This window comes from Cydia splendana, chromosome Z (genome assembly GCF_910591565.1).
Source record: "Cydia splendana chromosome Z, ilCydSple1.2, whole genome shotgun sequence".
NCBI lineage: Eukaryota > Metazoa > Arthropoda > Insecta > Lepidoptera > Tortricidae > Cydia > Cydia splendana.
The window spans coordinates 47172027-47194515 of record NC_085987.1 but is presented as its reverse complement, the minus strand read 5'-3'; the positions used below and the strand labels follow the sequence as shown (position 1 = coordinate 47194515).

General features: G+C 41.1%; 1 protein-coding gene across 2 annotated transcripts in view; it reads left to right on the top strand.

Moving 5' to 3' along the window:
• Positions 1–992: 992 nt before the first annotated feature.
• Positions 993–22489, top strand: part of LOC134804049 (serine/threonine-protein kinase PRP4 homolog) — a 45416-nt gene continuing 23919 nt past the window's right edge. Inside the window, exons 1-6 of one of the 2 annotated variants that reach the window (XM_063776929.1) lie at positions 993–1138; positions 3475–3539; positions 6324–7314; positions 8274–8411; positions 19621–19863; positions 20928–21016. In XM_063776929.1, the coding sequence (XP_063632999.1) occupies positions 3529–3539; positions 6324–7314; positions 8274–8411; positions 19621–19863; positions 20928–21016 (1472 nt within the window). In that variant the 5' untranslated portion in view covers positions 993–1138; positions 3475–3528. The remainder of the gene's footprint in view (positions 1139–3474; positions 3540–6323; positions 7315–8273; positions 8412–19620; positions 19864–20927; positions 21017–22489) is intronic. The other variant, XM_063776930.1, reaches the window with a different exon arrangement.

The window sequence follows — 22489 nt, the reverse complement described above, 5'->3', positions numbered from 1 at the left end:
TGGGTTAATTTAGGATAACCGATGGTGACCGTGCTTACATAATCTTGTCCGTCAACGTGTTTCAGCAGGAAAAGCCTTGACAGACTTATATATTGCTGAAATGCGGGTTCATACCTACCGACTGGAATTGGTTTCATGGTGGTATCAGATGGGTTAATTTAGGGGTCCGATACTCCCGATGGTCACCTTTGAGAGAGTCTGCCAAGCACTTTCGGCAAAAAAAACTGACAGATTTCGCTTTTCTGCGTCTACCAGTAAATTTCTAGCTGCTTCCATAACTATTATTTCGGTATCAGATGGGTTAAATCAGTCCCCCTTCTACCATAACAATTTATAGAAAAAGTTCATGTTGTGTCAGCAAACAGCAACACTAATCCATAGGTACTATATTATTAATATATATAATATTATAAAGGCGAAAGTGTGTCTGTCTGTCTGTTACCTCTTCACGTTTAAGCTGCTGAACCGATTTAGTTGAAATTTGGTATAGAGATAGTTTGAGTCCCGGGAAAGAACATAGGATAGTTCTTATGTCGGAAATGAGAGTGCAGGGGGGTGGAATTGAAATAGTTAATGAATTGACAAATAATTGAAGTAAGCAATGCGCGAATTGAATGATTGCTATTAGCATTATCCAGGCGCTATACCTACTTTAGCTGCTGTCACTAATTCCGCGCAGACGAAGTCGCGGGCCATAGCTAGTACTAGATATTATGTTGCCTTGCTTGGGCTCTGCATCTCTTTTATTTTTGTATATAAAAAAGAGATGCAAGATCTAAATTGTTTACGAATTCCATATAAAATGTTTATGATGATTAGGTGATACATTGGAAAGTCTGTCAAATATCTCTGTCCATGTAATCCATTTTACTGTTTAATCGTGGGGCAAATCAAAAATAAATGTTAAATAACTTTAAAAAACCTTAGACACTTGTTTTTTTTTTACTTTTTTTTCTGCTTAGGTTCATTATATTATCAATAGTACTGGCAACACTACTATCCCGTCCATCAAAATGTTCCTGTGAAATTTCACGGTAATGTCACGTTTATATTTTGTAATTTTCCACATAAAAAGTGTTGGTACATAGCTGTAAATAGTGTCAAGTAAGTTAATCCACAAGTTCCGGAGTAAATTTCCGTAAGTACATGCCTCTAATGCCTTTAAGTTATCACTTATTTAGAGCAAGCAAGCGGCATATAAGAAACTTGTACACACCAGGCTATGGACTAAACAACAATTTTAGTACTCTTATTCTATCATTTACAGGCTACAAAATTGATAGCTTTAAGATCCCATTCTCAAAATTGCTTTACTTATGGCTAAAATACGTGTAAAACCTTTTATTTATGACGTGGTTACGAAGATAACTTACTCAATATTAATTTAGCTTGGTTACTAAGGATACTCAGTAACTATAAATGGGTGATAATCCTTAAGATCTTTAGAATATGGCCCAAGTCGAAATATAAAAACAAACTAAAAGAGGTTGCACCACACTTTTTGGTTATGTAGTGCTACAGGTGTCCAAGGGCTGCAGTAACCGCTTACCATCAGGCGTTATGTCTGCTTATTTGCCTCCTATATTACAAAAAAATACATATATTATGTGTAAATGGCGCAGGAATTGAAAATTTTCTCTCACTCATACTAAACAATACACAAATTTAAATTACAGCCAGGTCAACACAGAACGAACATACACACGAGGCAATTTCCTCGCGCACAAAAGGGCCAGTGTAGATGTGCCTCGCGCGCGCCGCCTCGGCCGAGGCACGTCTACACTGGCCGTTTTGTGCGCGAGGAAATTGCCTTGCGCGTATGCTCACTCTGTGTGGACCTGGCTATTGCGACACTATTGCAAAAAAAACTTTACATTACTCTATGTCCTTCCGTGGAAGTGAATGTATTTCTATACCATTTTTTATCTAATTCACTTAAGTGGTTTTGTGAAGAGGTAACAAGGCAGACAGAGTAACTTTCACATTTCACAGACAATTGGTCTGGCCTAGTGGGTTAAGCATAGACTATTTTTGATGTTCGGAAGAGAAGACACTGTCTGCGAAGGCTGGAATGTGCTGGCTGTTTCCTATGTATATGTATATAATATGTAAGTATGTATTTATCTCTCTATAAGTATGTATATCATCGCCTAGCACCCATTAGTACACTACAAGCTTTGCTTAGTTTGTGGCTAGGTTGATCGGTGTAAGATGTCCCCTAATATTTATTATTTATTTATAATATTAGTAGAGATTGTGGGACCCCACCATTAGGGTGTTTCATTTTTCCGAATTTTCGATTTTCATCTGAATTTGCTTGAATTCTTGTTCTAACTGATAAAAAAATATTATACATTAAAAAAAATTAAAATCGGTCAACATTTAGAGGTTGCACAACATCAACAAAGATTTTTCAAATAACCAATGACTACAGCGGAGGGTAGAAAATGGTTTAAAAGCGACTACCATCAAGGCGGAGAGTAGGGTGATACCGACCCTTCTACATATATAAATACATTTTAAAGTTAGTAGTAAACTTGGATTTTGGTTACTTGATAAATGTTCTAGTTAAGATTTTTCAGTTTCCACCTGTTTCCAAATGAAAAGTGCTTTTATCGTGTTTTAGACCCAAAATTTAGTTTTCTCATTCGATTTTAGTATCAAAGTTCATTATATTTTGTAATTTTAGAACATAGTTCATTTTCACGCAATGTATGGGGTTCTCACTCTACCTTTTCAACTTGTGCAACCTCTAAACGTTATTCAATTGTTTTGAAAATTGAAATAGATAGTTTTTAGGGTAGGGAGACTCCATTGGTGAGCAAAGTCACGAAAAATATTACAACTTTTTTTTCTCCATACTAAAGTGAAACAGCCTACCCACCATCCTTTTATTCTGTGTTGATCTATAGCCCCCCCAATGTGCCTTGAAGATTACACACACACTTTTTGAGTAATTGTGAGCTGTGTATTTATACAGGTGTGGATATAGGGGTGTAGCTAAGAGCTCAAAGCCTCTCCCAAAAGCATTTGAGTGCCTCTACAAAAATTTTGTCTTTACCTGAACATACCCTCATTACGTCCCCCCCAACCCAAACGGGAAACTGTTGGTTGAGGGCAGCAAATGACCATTCGTTGTGGAGATCCTTGGGGGAGGTCTTTGTCCAGCAGTGGACGTCTTTCGGCGGAGATGATGATGATGATGAATGTTTCAAGTCTTCCTTTGTCTTCCACCTTTCATAGTGCCACTTGTACTATCCCACTAGCCCAGAGTCAACCGGTTAAACCACGGAAGAAAGAATGAGCGCGCCGCGGGTTAAACCGTTAACCCAGTGTTAAATTGTACTGGTAGCCATGGTAGCTCCAGGTTTAACCAGTTAACCCCGGGTTAGTGAAATGGTGCAAGTGGTCCTTAGCAAATAAGCTCCTATACTTTGAATTAGTTGTACACAACATCTCTTCCCTCATTTACAGACATAGTCCGGATCTGAAGTTAGTTCAACAGAGCAGGACACTGTGTATTCAAACATGGGCAAAGAGTAAGTACAAGCTATCACCTAACTTTTTAACTTACATTGTCACATTAGACTATCTTTTCAAGTTTTCATATCTTACTAGCGATCATAAATCCCTTTCTAGTTACTACTGAGCGAAAGAGACGAGAGGCACTATTTCGCGAGATTTGCGACTTGATATGCGTCTGATAGCTAAGCGGAAATATGTATACATTATTTCACCATGTTGCTATGGATTAATGTTAAGAAACGTATACATATTTTTGGCCTCGACTGTAAATAGTTATAGCCCACAGCTTTGCGAACTTGGCCCCTATTTAAGAGTCCCCAGCAAGCTCGGCTGAATTTCACCTCCCTGTACAATATACAATGACATGAGGTATAGTCCTTTAACTAGTTTGTATAACAAACGAAATAGACCGAAAACAAGTTTTGTATAAAAAACCTTAAATTTGCTGTATTTTTTAAACTATGGTATCTGAATTTACATAAACCAATTGCAATACTAGATACTAGATACCTTGTCCTATTATAAGCACAAAGTTTCAGAGTAATCTAGCTAGTGGTTTTAAAATGAGAGCGTAACTACGTTTGTATGGAGAACCGAGCTTGCCGGGGACTCTTGACGCTCTTGACTCTATTAAATCTTACTTTCTAGGTGATGGTCTTACAATATATGTGCATGACATTCTATGTGATGGCTCCTCTACACGATGGCCCAGCGCTACGCCAGCGCTGGGCCAGCGAGATGGCCATGCGATGGTTGGAACGCAACTACACGATGGCGACATTCAGTTGTGATCTATCCGGTTTCCAAGATGCACGTGGACCCATTAGCCGTTGCAGCAATTTATCTATACGCCACGTATCAATATTTTCTTCTAAAAATTAAAAAAAAAAATGGCGTAGAAGCTGCAGGAGTTTTTTGATGATACCTACTTCCCGAAAAAAAATTAATGTTAGATTTTTTTAAATAATTAAATATTTTTTTAAATTTCATGTTTATACCTTAATTTCCTTAAATTATTTTAGAGCATATTATAATTTTTATTTAATTTTGTTACCAGCTTACCAACATGTCTGTGCAAATTGTGCAATGTAGATACTACGTATAGTTAGATATGTATCTAATATTCATTTATTTAAGTATTGGTATGTATTGTTATATTTATTTATTTTAATTGTAAATGTACTGTCTGCGTAAATTTCTTATTCCTTAATTACGTCCATAATGAGGCCACGTACTCGTCATTTTTAATTAAAAAAAAACCGTAAATTGATACTGAGCACAAACGTCCACACTCGACCGCGTTTGAGCACGCACTGTGGATTGGGCCACGTGTAGATGCGTACCGCCATCGCTGACCCACTCACACGAAAAACCGACACCGCGGCCATCCCATCGCCATCCCGCGCGCCATAAGCCATCCGACACCACCACCCTCTCTACCAGTTGGCCCATCATATTGGCCCACTATGTTGGGCCAAACGAATCAAGCTAGTTTTATAACATAATAGAATCACACGAGTGTTTTAATGCCTAATCTAATTATGTACAGTTACATACACTGCTTTATCTACACACATATTATAAACTTTCTATGATATATTCATTAACCTCATACTACGAATACAGCCGACATTGGGGCACTTTGCTCTCTGGCGGAACTCGCGGATTTGAGGTGGCTTCTCCGAAATATCTTGATCGCACATTTTACACGAAACTTTTGCTATAAGGTGCAGCGGAGCAATTTCGACTGCGGGTTAATTTCAACTAATCGAAATATCTTCCATGTTATTAACTAGAGTGCCATATAATTATGTCCGGATAGCGAAAAAGATGTGTTGTGAGTGACTAGTTAATAATGTAAAACATGGAAGATATTTCGATTAGTTGAAATTATCCCGCAGTCGAAATTGTCCCGCTGCACCTTAGTTACTTTAAAAACAACAAAACATATAATTTTTTTACTTACAAACGAATTAAAATTTTATATATTAATTAAAAGATAAACAGTACGTCAAAATGACGTCAAATATATGGCGGTAAATTAAAACTTTTCACGCACGTCACGCATCCGTAGTTTTTATTTTAATTCTTAGCCAAACTAGAGTTGGGGTCGATAGCCATCGTTCGATTCCAACTATAGACCGACCGCTTAACTCAGTCCTCGCCTGCGCGGTGCGGGGGCGACGCCACCCTTAGTCGTCCCGCCCCGTCGCCCCCGCACCGCGCAGGCGAGGACTGAGTTAAGCGGTCGGTCTATAACATGCGAGATTTATCAAAATTGTATTCAATTGACATTTCATTTTGAAGTTTTGAACAAAACGTGTTCTCGACTATTGTATTAGAATAGGGGTCAAATCAAATTGCTTTTTTTTATAGTAAAGAATGAAGCTATTACGACGTTTTCATAGATAAGAAATATGCTGTAACAAAATGCTTAGAGTCAAACCTAGAAAAGGCTGCAGCAATTTTGATAGCCCACGCAGTGCAAATGTTATTAATACGTCAAAATTTGATAGAACTTTGACGTTTAAAATAACACTTGCACTGCGTGGGCTATCAAAATCGCTGCAGACTTTTCTTGGTCTAACTCTATCTTAATGTTGGCCATTATTTACGGATTTTGAAGGTATCATAGAGGGTTTATGATATGTGTGTAGATAAAGTGTTAGACGAAAGTATGTTTACCCAAGTTGACAGAGACCTTCGCTAACACTCGGTCACAAAGCCAATTATAACAACAACCTTTGAAACCAAGCCATGATTTAATAAGTTTTAACATGAAATTGTCCTTTTTCCAGAAGCAAACTCGATGCCGATAAGGCTCTAAACGGCTCCAACGTCGACGACGAAACGCGAAAAAAGAAAAAAAGCAAAAAACACAAAAAGCACAAGCGGAGCGAAGAGGACGAAGACAAAGCTTACAAAAAGAAGAAAAAATCAAAAAAGGAAAAACATAAAAGCCCCAAACCGGAAAGTGAGACATCTCTCTCTGATGTGGAAGAACTTATAAAGAAGAGCAGAGACCGAAAACCTCCGCCAAAAGAACCTTCAATAGTTAAAGAGAAGAACGGTGACACTAGAGAAAAAGATGAAGCTTTAGAAATCATATCGTCAAATTCAGAAACAGAAAATTACCAAGAAGACTGCGCCAGCCCTGAACTAAATGTGATCGAAGATGATCTAAATCTTGAAGAACTTATGAAACAAAAGGAACTACTACAAGCGTTCCTTGTCGCTTACTATTCAGATAAAAGTGACGAAAGTGATAGTGAGAAAAAGAAAGATGATATCATATGTATCAACGATGATAAATCACCGGTTGCCAAAAAGTCAAAAACGGAAGAGAAAAGAAAAAAAACAAGCAAGGACAGATCCGCGGAAAGGGAAAAGGAACGACATAGATCAAGAAGGCACGAAGAAGATTTACGAGAGATCATTAATAGAGAGAATAGGAAAGAGATGGAGAAACGGTTAGAACATAGGGAAAGGAAAGAGCGCGAACGACGGAAGCTTCACGAAGCTGAGCGGGAGCGGGAGCGGGTGCGCGAGCGGGAGCGGGAGCGGGAACGCGAGAGAGAAAAGAAGAGAGAGCGCGAACGTGAGCGGGAAAGAGACAGACGTGATAAAGTGGTAAAGCGGGATAGAGAGAGTGAAGTCAGGCGTCGAAGGTCTAGAGAGAGGACGCCGCCGAGACGGTCGAGGCGGCCGTCGGACAGAGATAGAAGGTCGAGAGAGAGACATAGAGATCGGTCGAGGGATAAGAGAGGAGGGAGCAGGGATAGACGCAAGGTAAGAAATAGGTACTAGTTTTTACAGTAAGTACATCTGGTGCTACATTACGATACGATACCTACATTAGGTACTATAATGAGCACATTACGTAACTACGTCGAAAATTTAAACGGCCATATGTACTGAAAAACGTACGATACACGTGCGAATAGGTAATTCGCAACTCGCTTGTGCATAGAAGGGCTATTTAGAGGACATTTGATGTGTGTAACTGAAAAGGGAACATTTTGAGCCTAGCTTTTATGCCTTAATCGTTTTTAAAAGGATGAGATTGTCAACTTGTAAAATTATTCCTTAAAGAAAAGCATAATTTGGAACATTTGATGACTAAATACGTGGGAAGTAAGATGTGGCATTCCATGCTTAAAGTGTCATGTGCATAAGGGCCCTTTATTGTGGAAAGCCACAAATGATGGGATTTTAAACTGTTTTTGTGAGTCGTTTTTTTTTTGTTGTTCAAAGTTATTAAGCAAAAGTATCAAACTATCCATACTTACTAACAATAAATTAGCCTTAGTTCCTTGGAGCTTGGGACGGATGTTAGTGTGGGATGCTACCTGCGTAGACACACTGGCACCGTCCCACCTCCAACGGACTAATGTAAAACCGGGGAGGGCGGAGGAAAGCGCCGAAATTTTAAGACGTAACAAATATAAGAGCCTCGGTAGAGAGTACCATTTCGTACCATTTGGAGTTGAAACTCTAGGTCCATGGGGTCTCAGCGCGCATAAGTTGTTCTCAGAAATCGCGAAGCGTCTGGTTGTGACCGAAGAGCTGGCGGCTACCTCGCACAACGTATCAGCATTGCGATACAGCGAGGAAATGCCGCCAGCATCCTTGGTACAATGCCTCAAGGGCCTATTTTAGATTTAAACTAGTTATTAATTTGTTTTAGTAATACCACTGTATATATCTTGTTTGTAAATAAATGATTTCTGAACAATAAATGATTTCAGAACTCTGGCAGCGAAGTGGCGCACCTAGTGGCCAGTTCATCCGACGAGCTGGACATTTCCATCAACACTGATGATGAGGAGGAAACTGAGGAGCAGATCATCGAGCGACGCCGCAAGCAGAGAGAACAGCTGCTCAAGGTTGGTGCACCAGGTTGTTATGTAGACTGAGGAGCAGATCATCGAGCGACGCCGCAAGCAGAGAGAACAGCTGCTCAAGGTTGGTGCACCAGGTTGTTATGTAGACTGAGGAGCAGATCATCGAGCGACGCCGCAAGCAGAGAGAACAGCTGCTCAAGGTTGGTGCACCAGGTTGTTATGTAGACTGAGGAGCAGATCATCGAGCGACGCCGCAAGCAGAGAGAACAGCTGCTCAAGGTTGGTGCACCAGGTTGTTATGTAAACTGAGGAGCAGATCATCGAGCGACGCCGCAAGCAGAGAGAACAACTGCTCAAGGTTGGTGCACCAGGTTGTTATGTAAACTGAGGAGCAGATCATCGAGCGACGCCGCTAGCAGAGAGAACAGCTGCTCAAGGTCGGTGCACCAGGTTATTATGTAAACTGAGGAGCAGATCATCGAGCGACACCGCAAGCAGAGAGAACAGCTGCTCAAGGTCGGTGCACCAGGTTGTTATGTAGACTGAGGAGCAGATCATCGAGCGACGCCGCAAGCAGAGAGAACAGCTGCTCAAGGTCGGTGCACCAGGTTATTATGTAAACTGAGGAGCAGATCATCGAGCGACACCGCAAGCAGAGAGAACAGCTGCTCAAGGTCGGTGCACCAGGTTATTATGTAAACTGAGGAGCAGATCATCGAGCGACACCGCAAGCAGAGAGAACAGCTGCTCAAGGTCGGTGCACCAGGTTATTATGTAAACTGAGGAGCAGATCATCGAGCGACACCGCAAGCAGAGAGAACAGCTGCTCAAGGTCGGTGCACCAGGTTGTTATGTAGACTGAGGAGCAGATCATCGAGCGACGCCGCAAGCAGAGAGAACAGCTGCTCAAGGTTGGTGCACCAGGTTGTTATGTAAACTGAGGAGCAGATCATCGAGCGACGCCGCAAGCAGAGAGAACAGCTGCTCAAGGTCGGTGCACCAGGTTGTTATGTAAACTGAGGAGCAGATCATCGAGCGACGCCGCAAGCAGAGAGAACAGCTGCTCAAGGTTGGTGCACCAGGTTGTTATGTAAACCCTGACCAGTAATATATGATCATTGTCAAGAGGGCGCTGTTATTCACATGTATAGGGTGACAGTGCAGTATAGTATGAAAAAAATAGTTCTAGTGAAATTACGTAACATGGCGCGTGATCATATATTTATTGGTCAGGCTTTAAAGTGACTTGTTGTATGGGGATAACTTTGTAGTACTGATGTGCCGCCGCGAAAGTTACCAAAATTGTGAATCTTCTCATATTTTTGTATAGGAATCGACATTTTATATTTACAAAATGAACTGTGAGGTAGTGTGAGAAAGTGTCATATTTTACCCCGGCGTGGTCGTGTTAGGTAGTGATGGGTAGGACATCAATTTAAAATGAGTTTGTATGAGTACCTCATTTTCTAAAATGAGGTGCTACAATGTCTTACTTCAAATGAGGTGAGGTACTAGCATATTTTCAGCGTCGACTATTCTATTAATCCAACGGGCCAATGGTGACAAAAATATTTAATGTATATACATATTTATGTATTCATCACTTCCTTTATAAATAAATAAATAATAATAATTAAGGAGTGCAATTCTGGAGGTTAAGAATATAACTTATAGGAGAAAGATCCCACATAGTAACTTAATTTGCTGCTTTTATGAAACTTGTTCTAATTTAGCTCTTTTTTATTGTTAGATTGTTTAGTCCTCCTCCTTGCTACTTGATATAATTTTAAGTATAATAATCCCTAGCGAGAGCGACCCGCTCCGGCTTCGCACGGGTTAGCAAATTATACATACACCTAAACCTTCCTGAAGAATCACTCTATTGATAGGTGAAAACCGCATGAAAATCCGTCCAGTCGTTTTTGAGTTTATCGCGAACATACAAACAAACACACATACAGACAGACGCGGCGGGGGACTTTGTTTCATAATATGTAGTGATATATTTCATAAGTCTTGTACCTATTAACCATAAAACTACCACATTTTTAACAAACTAAGGAGAACAAATTCAATATTTTCACAAGTCATTATAATTCGATTTATTTATTTTACATCTCAAGTTAGGTTATTTATAATATGAATATAGAAGTAAAATATAAAAACACTTACAAAACGATAAAAAAATACATATAAACACATTATAAAAAACCTAACCTAGGGTGCCGCCAGCAGCGGGGCAAGGCCCAAGCTACCGGTGGTCAGGGCCGCAGAGAGAGGAACCGGCGGACTATCCGCGCCGTGTCCAAGATCACCGCCTTCTGCATCTGACCCTTGATCCAACCACCTAGCGAGAGTCTCTCAAGATGTTGGTCGAGACTCTTCGCTATTAGACCGTTCACTGAAACGACTATCGGGACAATGATCGTCAAATCAACATCCCACATGGCGGTTATCTCGTGAGCCAAGTCTAGGTACTTACTGGACTTGTCCTTCTCGGCCTTCACGAGATTCTCATCATGGGGGATGGTGATGTCAACGAGCACAGCCCGACGTTGCGATCGATCTATTATCACTATGTCAGGCTTATTGGCTACAATAGTCCTGTCAGTGATGATAGATCGATCCCAATAGAGCATGGCACGACCATTCTCGAGAACAGGCGCAGGTAAGTACTTGTAGTACGGTACTTCGCGGTCCACAAGGCCATATAGAAGAGCAAGTTGCTGGTGAATAATCCTGGCTACGAGATTATGTCTGTGCAAGTACTCGCCGTTAGCAAGATGAGAACACCCGGAAATGATATGCCTGAGTGACTCTCCGGGACGGCGGCATGCCCGACAAATGTCGACCGTACCGTCCTTCAGGATATATTTCCGATAGTTGTTCGTCATCATCACTTCGTCCGCAATTGCACAGGCAAAACCCTCGGTTTCTCCGAAGAGGTCCCCGAATCGTAACCAGTTCACCGACGCGAGCAGGTCCACATCGGGTCCCGTGAGGGCCTTGTAGAACCGCCCGTGTAGCACCTTACTCTCCCATGCCGCCTTGCGATCCGCAGTACTTAGTACCACAGGTTTGCGCCAGTTCTCGTTTGCCAAGGAGAGCGGCGTGAGGTTCCTGTCTACTGCCACTACATCACGATGCATCCCACACTCGTTGTTAAGGAAATAATTCCTAAGATTGTACACCTCGCGGTTATGGAGATCCTTGGCGTTTAGGAAGCCTCGGCCTCCACACTTCCGTGGGATGTACAATCTCATAACTGACGAGCGTGGGTGTAGCATGCGATGCGCGGTGAGCAGTGACCGGACCCTCCGATCCAGGGCGTCGAGCTCGGTCTGAGTCCACCTTAGTATGCCAAAGGAGTATGTGAGTAGGGGCATTACCCAGGCGTTGAAGGCGCGCACTTTATTGCCTCCTGACAAAAGACTGTTAAGGACTTTTGTGAGCCGACTGAAAAAGCGCTCCTTCACCGACCGTCTAATACCCTCGTCCTCAATACCCAACGACTGTGACATACCAAGGTATTTATAGGTTTCTGATTCAGAGATAGATCTGAAAGACATTGTCTCAGAGAGTTGTAAATTTCTTGAATTTACAACCCTCCCCCGCTGTACATACATAACCGCACATTTATCGACACCAAACTCCATGTTGATGGCACTACTGAAAACATCGGTGATTTTCAGTAGTTCCAACAAGTCTTGGCTATTTGGTGCAAATAATTTGAGGTCATCCATGTACAGAAGGTGAGAGATGACTTCACCCTCTCTCCGAAGCCGGCAACCTAGTCCCAAATCTTTCAGCAGGGTGCTGAGGGGATTCAAAGCTAGGCAGAACCACAGGGGACTCAGACTGTCGCCCTGAAAGATTCCTCGCTCAATCCTTATAAAATCCTGCGGGCCAGGGCGGTCATCCCCGCCTCCTGGTTGACGAAGGACTGTGGTCCACTGCCTCATACACGCGCTTAGGAAGACTCTCAAAGCTGCATCAACTTTATACAACTCTAAGACCCTCCCCAACCATGAATGGGGCACCGAATCATAGGCCTTCTTGTAGTCAATCCAAGCGGCTGAGAGGGCACCCTTGTTCCGCCGGACTTGTTGGCAGATGGTCATGTCTATAAGGAGGAGCTCTTTAGTACCACGGGACCCAACCCTACATCCATTTTGAGCGGAAGCCAGAATATTGTTTGCGACAATGTGCGCGTTGATTTTTGCTCTCAAAATGGATGTAAGGAGCTTGTAGAGTGTAGGCAAGCATGTGATGGGTCTGTAGTTCTTAGCTTCCGTGGTACTACCGGACTTATAGAGCAGGAAGGTGACACCAGTTGTTAAGGAAGGTGGGAGAGAACCAAGCTCGAGGGCTTGTTGAAATTGTGCTGCCAAGCAGGAGTGCGAGCATCGGAACCACTTTAGCCAGAAGTTGTGCAATCCATCCGGCCCAGGACTTTTCCAGTTCTGGGCCGTGCGGATGGCACAACTGACGTCATCGGGGCTGATGGTGACTGCCCCCATAGGTTCGATGGACTCGCACTCACGCTCGACAACACTCATCCAACTCCCCTCGGTGTGTCCGACAGGCACCGACCAGATGCTACGCCAGAAGTCAGTCATGGCAGTAGCATCCGGCGGCTGCGTGTCGGGCGTACGAAGGTTGGTTTCCTCCCACTTTCGGTACACCTTCCTTTGGTCACTTTGAAAAAGGCGATTCTGCTGGAATCGATCCACACGCTCTCTGTAGCGGCGAATACGGTTTGCCCATGCATAGACTTTCTGCTTTAGAAAGTCGATGCGCTCTGTGACATTGGCCATGTAGTCGCGGGGCCTGATATCCGTCCCCGCGAACGCCTGGTTCACAAAGCGCATTACTCGGGGGCGATTGTTGCCCCCCCTGAAGCAGATCAGCTTTGCGATGAGAGTCCTAAACGAGCTGATACGTCGCTCGATCCGCGCTTGCCATGCAGGGACACCTCCGACGGTCCTAGGTGCACGTTCAGCGTCCGGGAACTTGACGCGAGCAACACGGCACGCCGCGATGGCTCCGCAGTACATGATCGAGTGCGTATCATCTAAATCTTTACTAGTCCGTAAATGTGGCTCTAGTAAAGCGTTTAGGGCTCCCATTAGCGCTAGATTCCGTCTATTCATAGGCAGACGTGGTAATCGGGGCCTAGAGTTGGTTGTGGCGCGATACTGCGTAATCGCCTCTTCCAAAGTCCTCCTCAGTTGCTCATTAGCAGTTGTACTCACATTCTGACTCGCGAAGTCCCCCTCGTCGGTACAGAAATCAACCCGTGGCGCCCCCGGTGCCAGGTCGGGTGCGGGCACCGGATCCGGCGACGTGGCGGGCAGATCTCGCACCGAGGTGGAGTCCGCGCGAGCAGAGAGAGCCTCCTGGCGAAGCCGATCAAGTGTCGCGTCATCCAAGCGCTTTAGCCGCTGAATGACGCGCACCTGATCCGATAATCGCTGCTCCGACACGGTGATGGTTGGTTCAAGAGCCTGAAACAGAGGCAGTATTCTCGAACGGTAGGCGGATAGCTGTGTTCCCCCCTCTGTAGCCCCATAATAGGCGCGCATGACATTCTCGTTCATGTCTCGAGTCCATCGCATGCGTCGCACTATACCACCGGTAGCGGGAGCCGTGGGCGGGGCAGGATGTCCCGCAGGCCCCAAGCGTGCCGGCAGCGGTGGCCGCCCTCGTCGCGCAGGTGGTCGTGGCGGCGGCGGCGGCGGCCCGCTCTCGTCACTGGACCCGTCTGTGTCAGGCGCCGTTGCGAACTCGTCGCCTGACGACGATGTGGACGAGGAGGTGGACGAGGCGGGCGGGGGTGGTGGGCGTGCGCTTGTTGTTACCGCTTTAGCTCGACTCCTTGTAATCATCTCTAGTTTCGTAGTTTTGCCAGTGGTGTACTCGAATGACAAATGTCAACACGGTAGTAATGCGACTGCGACCCATGGTCGCGGTGTTTATAGGCAAATATACCAATTGTCCGCATTATTTACTAATAACTCGGTTGACACAGAGCAAATTATCAGTATTTTAGGGCAAAAACCACATGTAAAAATATAATTTACGAAGAGAAATGTAAAAGGACGTCTGTCAGTGTCAGCGGTTTTTTTTTTTTTTTTTTTTTTTTTTTTTTTTTATTAACAAGTCATTATTATTAGGGCTTGCAAATATTCGAAACTTTCAGGTATTCGAATATTCGACTTTATCTGACGAGATATTCGAATATTCGAATAATTATTCGAATATTTAAAAAAAATAAGAAAAGGAACGAAAAATCGGTTTATTATCGTTTTATTCAAAAGCTTTTTTCACATATTGCTAAAATTAATGATATTTTGCAGAAATCCACTTATTGATTAGATTTTATCATCCTACTCTGAAATACCCACGTTTATAAAAGCAAGTAAGTACCTAAAACGCAAAAATTAGACATTTTCAATATTTCTTGATAAAACTTTTTATTATAAATGCGTCGTTGCGTGAATTAATATAACTTTAACCATCCAAACACGTATGTAAGAGAGAAAACATTTTAGTAGGTAATCACTAATCATTTTCTGATTTAAATTAACTTCTTGTCGTTAAGAAGCCTGTAAAATGGCCTTTAATTCCATTGTATTTTGAATCTTTATTGACTTTATTAGTCTTGGCAAGTTTAGTTTTGATTCCTAATGGTCGGCTGTTATATAATAAGTTATATAATTGGTATTGGAATATTTAAGGGAAAAAGTTGGCTGACTACGGGGTGGATCATTCGTTAGCTAAAGGTGCATGGTTAGATTACTTAGTTCGGTAGGTTTGGTATGATCAAATTTGTGAATTGCGATAAAGGGCAAGGTTTAGACTTCGAATATTCGCTTAAGGTACGCTTTTACTCAATAAACAAAATGACCCTTTATCTTAAAACTTACGTAAAGTTACTTGTACCTAGAAAAAGCATTAGCCGCACCGTAATAAAACATACTTTTTGATTTCGTTTCCTTTGAAATTGAGTTAGGTTCTTAGGTTTAACTGTATTCACGATTCACGAAGCCTATTGAGAGGAATACAGTAAAAACATTATTTCCTTCGCATTTGGGTACCTACGGTTCCTCATTCACTGTTAATACCCGGCAAAATACACAGAAACTGTAACTATAACGGATGAAAATAGATTTTACCTAGTAATAAAAAATATTCGAATATTCGAAACCTGAGCGGCCGAATATTCGAATATCAAAACAGGTCGAATATTCGACATATTCGAATATTCGAATATTCGAATTGCAAGCCCTAATTATTATATAGAAGTGACAAACTTACCACCTCAGATAATTTAACAGTAATATCATCAATATGATATTAAACAAAGCACCATTCGCGCCGGCCGCCGCCGGCTACATTTACATTTCATTTTTTCATGCAAAAGGCACCAAGGAAGATCCGCGGGTAAATTTAATGGCGAAAACGATGTCCATATTTTGTTATTTTGGTATAATTATAAGAATTATCACTAGGTATTAGGTATTAGAGAACTAAAATTAGCTATAACGACGTACGAACAAAATAAATATAAATATGTCAAAATCATAAACGTTTACAAATAATGTTAATAAAAAGTATTGCAAATTCAAATCGTTATAATTTACATCTACATGTTTATTTTACCTATGCAAATTATACTTACTTTTTATTTAATAAACTTGAAACTTATTGAAATGATCATATATTGTGTACGGTACAGTAATTTATTTCAATAATATTTTAGTCACTAAAGGATTACTGTTTCTAAGCAAGCTTCGTAAATGCCTGTCTGGTATACAGAGTGCGTACCGCGATCCATGTTCGTCATGTTACCTCCCTGTCACGCTTACGTACGAATTTACAAGTGCAACAGAGAAGCAACACGTCGAACTTCCTTTTGGTGACTGATTCCTCGCGCCATTTTGACAAGTAAGTTAGGATCAAAAAGGCTTAAGATGTATGAAAGCTTGCAGCGCTTACGCTTGTTGTCTTTCGTGTTTAATTTTTAACGTATTTTCGGTGGTGACGCGAGGCGATATTGAAGTACGGCGCGTGTCTGTCTCACTCCCTCTTTGGGTATTTCTAGTTCATTGTTTCATTTTGAAAGGATTTTTGAGGTGTAGTGTTCATTAGGGTGGGTCACTCGTGTATGGAGAAAAAAAAAGTATTAGTTATCCTTCGGGCACAGTTACAAAAAGTTGCGTAATAATGCCAATATACAGTATTTCAAATGATTCTGTAATCGGAATTCATTTTCTGCCTCCGGATCCATTTCAAAGTTTTCGTATAAATATTATTATATTTTGTATGGTCTGCGGAGTATATTTATGTATCGTCTCTTTATTCAAACTTTAGCTAAAAAGTTATACCATTATTAGCTCGAAATAGCATTGTAAAGGTTCAGAGCCAATAAATAAATAAAAAAATACTCAAAAAGAAACATTTTTTTTCATAATGTCCATACATTTAACAAAAACTTTGACTACAATCCGGAGGCAGTAAAATTAAAGCTAAAAATAAAATAAAAATACGTGCAATAATTAATTACCAAATGGCACCTTTTTTTAATTGTGCCCCGTATTAAATTAAAAAAAAGTAAAAATGACCCACCCTAGACTGTTCATGTCACAGAGAGGCAGTGAGTGGTACAAACTCAACGCATTTCTCGGTGGACCTTTTGTCGTTGCAATAAGGTTTGTAGTTCGGCAGTTGACAGTGTGGGCCATTACTCGTTTCTTCATTTGAGACATTTTGAGTTTTGAATGTCGGCGAGCAGGCGAGCACCTCGTGCCATCCAGGGACTCTTTTGCAAGTTATGAGGAGTGTATGAGTTTTTGAGGTTCGCGAGTGAATTTGAAAGGATAAGAGTTTTTTGAAATTTGAAGTGTGTGAATGATTTGTGTGGCAAGAGGTGTTTGTGATGCGCGCGAGTAAATGAGTAAAATGAATAGAGGAGTGAAGTAAGACATTTTTGCGGTATGAAGTACTGCGACAAATTAACAAAATGAGTGGTACAAATGAGGTGCCTCACGAGTGAGCGACTCAACACTAGTGTTAGGTAGAACTGCGACCCTACAGCGCGCGAGCCGAGCGAGCGAAGCGAGCGTGCCGCGCTAGCGGCCGGCGAAGCGCCAGAACCGACTTATCATATATATAAAATTGAAAAACCAGAACGGGATAAAAAACGAGCGAAGAAGAGAGATGGCGCCTTACAAATTTCTAAAAAAGTTTTTGACACGTATCTCGAATACAACGCACGTATGATAAGCAAAAACTGTTTAAATCTATTATCTACATATGAGAATAAAACTAGAACATAAAAACTATCGCTTTCGATGCGTATTTAATTTACAATAAGGAAAAGAAATTTTCATAACAATCTTCATTTTACGACTTCGTCCATTTCTCGGGAACTCTCGGTTGCTTTCGTTTGGCGGTGCTACAGATTAGACCAAATAATCCGTAAGTTAAAGTAAACTAAATTATGTTTGTCATGTTGGTATACAGGTATTTCTGAGTTTTTTTACACGAAGTAAAATAAAAAGTGCTACCAACCTAAACCTTAGTCCATAGCCGAGTGAATTATGCCATTTATGACATATCAATCAAATTAATATTATCGTATGATTATCGTGTTAATAATTTGTATTTTATTGTTTTAAAGCCGCCATCTTGGATTAAAAAATGTTGCTGTTATCATTTTATTAATCGAGCATTGTGTGAATGTCGTCAATTTGGGAAGTGTTTCCGATAAAGCATTAAGCCGTGAGCTGCAGTTCCACGTGTATTAACAACTCTCAAGCATCGTAAACCATTTTAAAGAAAATCTAATACCAGTTTTGCAAATTTTTTTGGTTTGTTATGACAACTGACAACCCTACGTGTTGACGACTTTTGAAATTGTCATGTAAAAGTTTACAAAAAACTCTTTAATTAATGTATTAAAACCTCCGTACATGAATGCAATGATAAGGACGACAATAATTTTGTGATAGTTGTCTCAGTTTTTTACCCCCGTACCATGACATGCCCTGTACCATGTGCGTTAGCGATATAAGTAACGACTATTACGCAGTACACCCATTACATTGCGTGTGCGGATTTTGGAAATTTAATTGAGCAGTTAATTCACATAATTATGATTTGCTAATACGCGCAAACAACTGCTAATGGATCATATTATTATCAGTTTTAATAAATGCCCGCATGCCGGCAGCACACTGTATAAAACTCTCTTGTCAAACCCCACTAATGAATTTAATTGAAATCTGGGGAAAACCTTAAACCACTTCAAATTGCGCAAAATAAAATCATAAAAATGCTTTTCAACCGACGAAAAAAAAAACGGAGGAGGTTCTCAAGTCGACGCGTATATATATATTTTTTTTTTATGTATGACCACGCATAACTTTTTACAGAGGTGTTCGATTTTGATAATTATTTTTTTATTGGAAAGGGTATACCCCGAAGTTGGTCCCATATAAATTTGGAAAAAAAAAACCAACCTTAAGGGTAGGAAAATAGGGGATGATTGATTTTAAGTATTATTTTTTCACTCACCGATTGTAACGTATGACCATACAGAGTAGTCGTAATAATAATAAAAAATTGGAAAAAAGTCCTACCCTAAGGGTGGGAAAATAGGGGTAATTTATTTATATTACAGAACATAATAGTTAAAGTAGGATTATTAATATAACTGTTAATAGCTAAAGCAAGGTAGGTAGCTATTTTAAAAGTAATCAAAAATTAAGCATGTAATAATTTGTAGCCACAGAAAATTATAAAATAAAAACTTTTTAACAAAAAAAATAACCGCCGAAAAAAAACTAAAAGGAAATAAAAAAACCGGCACTAACACGAAACGAGTCGACCAACAAAAACAATAGCACACTGAAAAGAAAAAAATAATTATTTTGTCTTCAATAACGCAAGTGAATACCTATGAACTATGTATATACATACTTCTGAAATCAATCACACAAATCTGCGTATTTATATATTTACAATCTGGATTTTTTGGAGTCGGTGCCAGCCTCAAACAAACTTGAGCACCTTAGTGAAGCACCTGCACCGACTCCAAAAATAACAGATTGTAAATATATAAAATACGCAGATTTGTGTGATACATATAAAACGCCGCCGCTTTTACATATAAAACGCTCACGCCCCGCCCGTAAAACTGTGTGGCGGAACCTTAAATATAGCTAACACGTTCTTTTAATTACAGAGGCTAGGCGGCGCCAAAGACGAAAAACAGGAGAAAGATCCCGAACCCCACACGACGCCACCCAAAATACCCGACCCCAAACCGGACCCTAAACCCGGCACGCCGGAGCCGAAACCCGAACAGAAAGAGAAGGAAGACATACCTAAAGAAGATAAGAAGGAGGAAGACAGAAGTCACAAGGTGGAGAAGAGGACGGGCTCGGAGTGGGACATGTTCGCGGATCAGGATAACTTCGACGTTGATGTAAGTATTGTACTTTTTGTAGTACGCTGGGATGCGTTCGGTTTACTATGTACCCGTACACTGACAGTGTCAAAACTGACATACGCAAACATCTATGTATTCATTTACTTTCTGATACATATCGGTCGCACTAACATGCGAGTACGAGCGAGATGCTTTGAAAGTTAGGTTCGTTATTGATAGCGTTAATGTCAGTGCCAAACTGGTGGTTGCCACACTGATGCGTCAACTAAATCGCGTCAGCGATTTAACCATGAAGAGGTAACAGAGAGACACCATTTCGCATTTATATGTATATTTTGGTATGGTCCGACTTTCAATCCGGAGGTCGTGGGTTCAAATTCTGGCTCGTACTAATGAGTTTTTTGGAACTTATGTACGAAATATCATTTGATATTTAGCACTAGCTTTTCGGTGAAGGAAAACATCGTGAGGAAACCTGCATACATCTGCGAAGAAATTCAAAGGTGTATGTGAAGATTGTGAAGTCCCCAATCCGCATTGGGCTAGCGTCGGGACTATAGCCCAAGCCCTCTCGCGCATGAGAGGAGGCCTGTGCCCAGCAGTGGGACGTACATATATAGGATGAATTATCTCCTTTATTCAATTAGGGTCTTAGGTTAGGATTTTACAATGTGAGTATAAAAGTAAAATTATAAAACACTTACAAAACATAACAAAAATATATAAACACATTATAGAAAACCTAACCTAGGGTGCCGCCGGCAGCGGGGCAGGGTCCAAGCTGCCGGTGGTCAGGGCCGTAGAGTGTGGAACCGACGTACTATACGCGCCGTGTCCAAAATTACCGCTTTCTGCATCTGACCCTTGATGCAACCACCCAGAGAGAGTCTCTCTAGGTGTTGGTTGAGACTCTTCGCTATGAGACCGTTCGCTGACACGACTATAGGAACAATGATCGTCGAGTCAACATCCCGCATGGCGGTTATCTCGTGAGCTAAGTCTAGGTACTTGCTGGACTTGTCCTTCTCGGCCTTCACGAGATGGCTGAATTATTATTATTATGAATATATGATGGATATAGTTTCTGGTGTTATCCACAGAGCCCCACAGTTGGCAGACCGCGAGGCAAGAATACTCTAGAGAATCCCTCTCTCACAGACAATTGGGATGATGCCGAAGGATACTACAGGTATAGTTCATCTTTTCAAATTGACCTTAATATTATATTTATGAGTTATTACACATTAACCCCCTTATTCATAAAACTTTACCGGCCTGATTTAGTTAAATTATGTTCTATCCCTTACAAATATATTTAAGTCAAAATGACAGATAAAGACAAACGATCCTTAGCTAATTCAGGTCAGTAATGCCGACCGACAGTTTTGACGACCGGTCTGGCCTAGTGGGTAGTGACCCTGCCTATAAAGCCGATGGTCCCGGGTTCGAATCCTGGTAAGGCCATTTATTTGTATGATGATACAGATATTTGTTCGTGAGTCATGGTTGTTTTCTATCTATTTAAGTATTTATACAGGGTGGAAAGGCACGACGATCCTTTCCGGAAATGGGAGATAGTTTAGCCTAAGCTCTATATTTTCTCCATAGAAACTATGTTAATATGGGCAACCGTTTCTAAATTATGACCTTTTAAACATCCACGCAAAAAACTACTTTGTTCTAACCCTAACAGGTGACAGGGTCAATGAACTTACTTGTAAACAATCAGTATTCGACAGGAAATTATGCTAATTTGTTGCCATCTAACCATTTTTAGGTCTGCTTACAGCACGGTAAGAATCATTGCAGGATTTTCGCTTTCTTAGTGGTTCCACTTGTTCAATACTTGAATGAAATAGTTATGTTATTCCTTAATATTAATAATACTAACCACAACATTGCTTATATACAACGACAGTTCAAATGGTGACATTGACAACCACTCAAAAGTACGCAATCGTCTTATAAATATCTCTGGTTTCCTTGACTGATAAAAAGGTTTTAGTTTCTTAACACGTTGCACAAAATTATTTTCGAATAATTGGAAACTATCTAAAATAATTAAAAATAACAAGTAGGTTGTGTTAGTTGCACCAAATGAACTTGCAAAAATTAAATACTAAGAATAAATCAAGAATAAATACTTCTTAAATACCTAATTAACAAACCTTCTTGCGTGGTAGGAAATAGCCAGACCGTCTGATTTTTGAAATTAAATGTGCCACAAATTGCAAATTACGCGATAAAACCTAGTTCCAAAATGCCCTTGGGAGCCCGCGATTACCTAAATTTGCTTATGTTATACGGGGAGTGTAATTATAATGCCGCCGAGACGTTACGACGCTACAGACAAAGATATCCTCCACCACACCCAACTAGCCGTATGTCAATTTTACGGGCCATTGATCGCGTGGCAAATAATGAGCCCATAGTACCACGAACGGGCCAAAACGACCAACGGGGAGGAGGTGTAGTTCACATTGCACCAAGACTTGAAGAGCGAGTGCTGCGGTATTTCGAGCAAAATCCAAGGGCTAGTTCGAGGCAGGCAGCCCGACATTTCCGCCTAACTCATACCGCAGTACTCAAAATCTTGAAACGTGCACGTCTTCACCCTTACAGCATTCAGCGAGTTCAAGCTCTGCTGCCCAGGGACTGCCCT